We start from the raw sequence: 7,071 nt of genomic DNA, 5'->3' as shown, positions 1-7,071 counted from the left end.
GCTTCTTCCACGGTGAAAGCCGATCCGGCGATCCACTGCACGAAGTTGACGTATTTCCTCAGCGACCAGCACGGATCAGCTCCAGGCATGACGTTGTCGCTTTCACAACGAAACACACAACGCCTTCACGCATTGGCGGCAGCGGCAACAACAATACTACAGCGAGAATAAAAGTTACGCCTTCTTTCTTTGTGTGAACATTTGGGTGGCGTTATGCAAATCTTCCCACACAGTGACGTAGACATGTGGGGGCGTGTTAGAACGAGCCGTTTTAGGTAGGTGTGGCTGACTCTGAAATTTTATAAAGAATATCTCTTTGGATTTGAGACTTTAGTCTTTGCAACTTTACAGATCTTCTTTATGCACCAAGAGCTTGTAACACTCCAAAGAGAAAGGAAAAATTGAAATTGCATCATATGACCCCTTTAAAAAGTATATAATTTTGATTCTTTTTTAGAAAATTACAGATCGTTTCGCTAGATAAGACCCTGCTTCCTCGTCTGGGATCGTGTAGAACGCTTTGAAGCTGCACTGAAGCTGCAATTTGGACCTTCCACCCAGTGAACCCCACTGAAGTCCACTATATAGAGAAAAACCCTGGAATGTTTTCTTCAAAAACCTTAATTTCTTTTCGACTGAAGAAAGAAAGACATGAACATCTTGGATGACATGGGGGTGAGGAAATTATGAGGACATTTTAATTCAGAAGTGAACTAATCCTTTAAATATGTTTTAAAATGCAAGTTATTCTATGATGGCGAAGATTTTGTGAAAGCCATGATGCATTTCTTTTTAGGATTCTTTGATGAATAGAAAGTGTAAAAGAACATAATTTGTTTGAAGTGGAAATTTGTAAAACTATAAATTAGTGCTGTCAAATGATTAATCGCGATTAAAGTTTTTGTTTAAATAATATATGTGTGTGTACTGCGTATATTTATTATGTATATATAAATACAAACACATCCATGTATATATTTAAGATGTTTATATATTAAATATATTATGTATAATATAAAATATAAGAATATAAATGTATATAGATGTAAATATTTAAAAAAAGGCTACTCTATGTGTGTGTATTTATATATACATAATAAATATACACAGTATACATACATATATTATGTAAACAAAAACTTTTATTTTGGATGCGATTATTGTTTGACAGCACTACTATAAATGTATTCACCGTCACGTTTGATCTATTTAATCTTTCTATTTTTACCTATTATTTTGAAAGTATGCTTATATGATTTGTCACTCCAAACTAAGCAAAAAGCTGGTGATGTCTTTAAATTTGAATATATTATTGATTTTTTTTTTTCCTCATAGGTGATTTATATGTTGAATAGCTTGATACAATGGTGGTGAGTGTGGACATGACTGTGTGCAATGTGAAGGATGTTAACTAAACATTATACTATTGTGGTTCTCATAATATTTTCCCAAGGTCTGGCAATGCAGCAAGGCGGTAAATACAGCTTATGATTATGATAATGATTGTGATATAAGGATCTTGAAAGTCCATTCATTGTTGGCATCATCTGCAGTCAACTCTGTGTCCAGACTGGTGCTTGTAATGTCTCTAGTAACTTTAGGATGGACATCCTGCGATAGAAAGCTGACATGATAGGCTATGAGATGCAGTATGTGACAGTTCGGCTGAAGAGATTTAACCTGATAAAGTGTGTCTGAGCCCTAACCATTATCAGGATAACCATTCCAGAGTTTTGGAGCTAAATGTGAAAAAGCTGTGTCTCCTTTTGTGGGCTTTGATATGCTACGTACTGTCTATAGTCCAAACTGTGACCTTAAAAAGTTTGACGGATTGTAGTGTGATACAAGATCGGTTATAAGGGACATCAAACGTTTTCCTTCTATAAATGTGATTTTTATTATTACAAATGACTCCTGCAAAACTGACACTATTCCCTGCTATGACTTACAGAGTTAATCATGTTGTGTCTTTTGAGCAGAAGCAGTATGATATTCCTTGAATAGGTCAAATTTAACAGATGGTTCTGATCTGCTCGTGCTATAATGAAGTGCTGACATAAAAGTATAATCAAGCACAGAGCACAAAGCTTTGACATATGATCCTCTTAATCAGTTGTTACTAACAATTTTGAGTACGTCAAGCACTTGTTAACTAAATCTGCATAGTTTCCCTGCTGCACATGAACCTCACGTTACAGTGCCTGGACATTAATGCATCTCTGCTGTTCTGTGAGGAACGTTTTGACCTAATAAGCAGATACTAAGCTTTTTACCTTTTTGGAAATGTATAAAAACTGTTTATGGATTTTTTTTAGAGGATTTGTTTAGAGAAGAGAGAAAGTCTTATTGCTATAGTAAAATATCCCTCATGTTCAGTTTGGGGTCTCAGAAACACTTATTTTAATAGCTTGAAACATACACAGGTTGACATTTCATGGTTTTTCCTAATTAATGATAAGTAAGTTTAAACATCATTTGAACTTGACAACACATTTCAACTTTCCTTCTTAAAAATTTTTTCATTGCTTATGTTAAGGGTGGCATAATAAAATATTATATCATAATAATATAGCTGCAATTAGGTTAGAGGATCTTAAGGAATTTGAAGGCAAAATAAATTATTCATTTGAATCCCAAACATAAAAAGTCAAATAAATCTTACAGTTTCAGTTATTTGATTGAACAGAATTTCAGTTATTACATTGCCTGTTTTTCTTTATAAATACCTTTTCCCAAGGCCTCTTGAATTCTCACCAAATTAAACCCGACATCTACAAAATAATTTACTTTTTTTTTTTGAGAGACAAACCAAAATTCTCTGTGCTATTTTTATAGAGCCTCATAATTGAATAACTATTTAATAAATAAATAAATATTGAATAGAGAGTCATAATTTAAAAATATTTCTTTCTTTCTTTTTTCTTTTTCAGATTCAGAAGTACTTTGAATTGCAGCCGCTGGCCCGAGGGAAGCGCTGGATTCTTGCAGGCAGCACAATGAACAACATGGAGGCCGTGAAGGAAAGTTTCAGTCAACTCATCCGCCTTTTGGAAGAGAAGGAGGTGCTACCTAGCAGGATATGATTCAATCAAACTTCAAAGTGGAAAGTGGGTTTGAAGTGTTGTTTGCTAGAAGGATTTTTTTTTTGACCTTGTCGTCGTTTTATAACCCACTGGAGACATAGATGCAAATTGCCACATGTTTTGATGAGCTGACTGACATATTTGTTACCCTCAGGTCAAGGGCCACACATATGCTGATTTAGTAGCAGGTGAACCAAAGTCCTTTAAAGAGATCAGGTTTTAAATGTAATTTGATATTTGATAACAAAATTGTTGTTTATTAGTTGGTTGTCATGTGGTGTGAGTGTGGAATTTATGTAAATAATATATTGTACATGCATATATACATACAATATATGTATGAACTAATCCATATTTCTTATAATGGCTCAGAATCTAAATAAGCATCTTTATCGAAGATGATTATATTATATTATTATATTATATATATATTTTTTTTTTTAATTCGGCAAATTTAGTGTTCCTTGCACTCATTATTCTTTCTTCCTTTTAGGAGAATGTTACAATGTTTTTCTAGACTATGTGCTGAGTTTCTTAATACTGGTTATGGGTACTTGCGTTTCTTTTTGTCAGATTTCTATCTCCAGATGATGTTGTTAATTTTGTTGTTTGAAAAGACCACACACCCCATTTACTTGGCACTGGCCAAGCTGTTTTCAGGTTTGAGCTGGAATACAAACTCTATCAATCAGTGTTGGCAACAGCTGCATTTGACAAGTCCCTGTCCGCCAGGCTTAAGCCCTCCAACTGTCTGTGGAGACTCCTCCCCGTCTGCCACCTCACTCCTCGCCCAGCCACGCTCTGCGGCCTCACCCGCTGCTTCCTGCTGGTATTATCCAAATTCCTCTCCACAAATTTAGATTCCTGACTGCGCACCTCTCTGATGTGTTATTTTGTCTCACGGGAGTAGTTTAGGACTCACACATGCTGTGTTTCTGTATTTATAGCGTTAACTAGGTTGTACATGTTTTGCCCGCCAATTGCCACTCGATGTCTTATTTTTTGCAACAACAAAAAAACACATATTTGTACTGCCTTTAATTTGATTTGAGGCCATGTACCAGTTAGATGTTTCATGTGATCCTTTGTAAGTCCTCAGGGTAGCGCTTTACTGCAGTTACAGTTTAATTCACTAACATTAGCCAATGCATTAGGTATCACAAACTACATATTGGATAGTTTTTACAGCATTTATTAATTTAGGTGAATGTTAATTTATACAGACAATATTTGAAATGTTTGTTTGTAATAAAGTAACTTGTTAATTGTTAAAACTTGTGAATTGTTAAATGTTAAAAAATTTATTTGTATATGTGGAAATTAAACATTGCAAATATTAACCTTCACTGTATTATATTATTATAAACTAATATTATATAATAATTTATTAATGGTAACACTTTTGAATAGGGACCAATTCTCACTATTAACTAGTTGCTTATTAGCATGCTTATTTTTAGCATATTGCTTGTTTATTAGTACATAATCTACATCCTTAATTCTAAACTTAACAACTACCTTACTAAGTATTAATAAGCAGCAAATTAGTAGTTTATCGAGGCAAATGTCGTAGTTAATGGTTTGTTAATAGCGAGAATTGGACCTTACAATAAAATGTGACCTTATTAATAAATGTATTAAAAGTGTTGATCATAGCTATTACATCCATATGTAAAGTACCACCACCTCACAATTGAATCTTATTGTAAATATTAAATGATTTAAAATGATTAATTTCAGACAATGGCACGTAAGTGTAAAATACATCTGATATGCTGCTGTTTTCATGCCAATAGTTTCTCAATAGTTCCACCTTCGTCCGGCAAAATCAAAGCAACCCAGTAAAATAATCAAAGTGTCCATCATATCATTGCTTCCCCATCTAATCTCTGCCTCGAACCCAAATTTTATGCGCTCGCGGTGTGATGTAGATAAAAAAAGGGAAGTTAACGTTTCTCAGACAGGGCTCCCGATCCAGCCAGGTTTATTTTTTTCTTCCCTTCTTTTCACACTACCCACGTTGCTTTAATACAATGTCTGTCACGCAGGTTGCCTCTGCGATTCTTTGATCTGCTCTTCCTCTGTCTGCGGCTGATGCTCCTCTCTAGTCTGCTGCTCTTGTCTAGCCACTCTCAGAGAAAGCCCTTTGCCCTGTCTTTCTCGGGCGCTCTGCTTCCCTTTGGTCACGCTAATGGAGCCCACCCTCAAAGCAGAAACGCTGCAAAAAACCAGTTCGGCCTGTTAGAATTGGCACGTCTGTCCTCCGAAGAGGCCCACAGACCGATTGCACAGGCCCTAAGGCCAGGAACTTATTAAATGCCCCATTCCTCCGCTTGGTGCGACATCATCTGAATGTCAGCAATGTAATTAGATACACGCCGGGACACCTTGCAGGTACCGAGACAAACACATCCCAGCTTTTTTGTTTTGTTTTTGGCTTCAGTCTTGCTTTTTACACCACCGAGAGCTCTTAAAACCCTCCCACATGGGATGTCTTTTATAATACCAGTCTTAGCTCCATTTGCATATCGTTTTCTCGCTTGGCTCAGTTTCACACTTGCTGTGTCTAGACAGAGATTATTTTTAGTTCCTTAGCAGGAATTCACCAGCAACTGACAAAGACTTGGAACGAAGCGTGGTGATCTTTGTTAGAATGACTTTTGAGAAGGAGGGGGAAACGCTTTTGCTTGATTTTCCTCTTGAAAGTCTTTTCCCAGTTGTGTTTGCTCAAAGGCCAAAGCTCGCCTCATCATTTAAGTCCTTACAGACTGAAATGGTAATGCATGACTCGTCGGGGAACCGTTTTGTTTACAAGGAAAACAAAGCCCGTTCGTTGGTGTTTTCTCAAACGGCGAATGTTTTGCTCTCCCTCCGTCCAAACAGCCTAGTAATCTCAAGCTTTCCCAACCTGTTGAAGGGGCTTGCCCTTGTGGAAATGCAACAGATGTTCCCTTGACATCCATCTGGTCCTTTTTCTCGCTTGGCTCAGTTTCACACTTGCTGTGTCTAGACAGAGATTATTTTTAGTTCCTTAGCAGGAATTCACCAGCAACTGACAAAGACTTGGAACGGAGCGTGGTGATCTTTGTTAGAATGACTTTTGAGAAGGAGGGGGAAACGCTTTTGCTTGATTTTCCTCTTGAAAGTCTTTTCCCAGTTGTGTTTGCTCAAAGGCCAAAGCTCGCCTCATCATTTAAGTCCTTACAGACTGAAATGGTAATGCATGACTCGTCGGGGAACCGTTTTGTTTACAAGGAAAACAAAGCCCGTTCGTTGGTGTTTTCTCAAACGGCGAATGTTTTGCTCTCCCTCCGTCCAAACAGCCTAGTAATCTCAAGCTTTCCCAACCTGTTGAAGGGGTTTGCCCTTGTGGAAATGCAACAGATGTTCCCTTGACATCCATCTGGTCCTCGTGATCCAGTACCGTGCCACACTGTGAAGGGTTTTTCTTTTTTTTAACAGTTTCAGCTTGTCCTCAGTCAGGGGGCTGATCTCCCACACCTTATGCTTGACTGGGATACGGTGCCAACGGTGAACTTATTCAAAGCCCCGGGTTTAAAGATAAACACAGTAGTCTCTCCCATCCTGAGTCAGTCTTGACAACGGGACTCGTAACAAAAACCAGTCGGCGAGATCTTGTTTGTGTTCCCGTATTTGTGTTTTGGAGAGAGAAGGAAATTGACGTACGGCCACGGTTCATTTAAAGCTGTTTTCCTATGCATGTCAGGCTTCTCAGCATGGCACCACACACCTTCTCACTTAAGTAAACAACATGTGTGAGCTATCAGTGATATCAGTTACAGTGGGAAACTCAGATAAGAACAAATTATTAAAGGATTAATTCACACAAAATTGTAAATCCTGTCACGTATCCATCCTCCAGGTTGTTCCAAACCCATTTTATTTATTTATTTATTTTTTCATTTTTTTATTTTGTGGAACACAAAGGGTTAAAGTCCCCCCCCCCCCCTTTTTCAATTTTTTATTT

At 37.2% G+C, this 7,071-nt stretch overlaps 1 protein-coding gene across 2 annotated transcripts in view; it reads left to right on the top strand.

Annotated features, from left to right (window-relative positions):
* The window catches only part of LOC107599176 (ADP-ribosylation factor-like protein 15), a 116,579-nt gene extending 113,148 nt beyond the window's left edge, over nt 1–3,431 (top strand). For both annotated transcript variants that reach the window (XM_016290693.1, XM_016290692.1), the window contains one exon: nt 2,931–3,431. In XM_016290693.1, coding sequence (XP_016146179.1) covers nt 2,931–3,083 — 153 coding nt within the window. In that variant the 3' untranslated portion in view covers nt 3,084–3,431. The remainder of the gene's footprint in view (nt 1–2,930) is intronic.
* The last annotated feature ends 3,640 nt before the right edge of the window (nt 3,432–7,071 follow it).

This window comes from Sinocyclocheilus grahami, unplaced genomic scaffold (assembly GCF_001515645.1).
Source record: "Sinocyclocheilus grahami isolate Dianchi unplaced genomic scaffold, SAMN03320097.WGS_v1.1 scaffold262.1, whole genome shotgun sequence".
In the NCBI taxonomy this organism is placed as follows: Eukaryota; Metazoa; Chordata; class Actinopteri; order Cypriniformes; family Cyprinidae; genus Sinocyclocheilus; species Sinocyclocheilus grahami.
The sequence above is the reverse complement of the archived record's forward strand: the minus strand, read 5'-3'. Positions and strand labels throughout refer to the sequence as shown.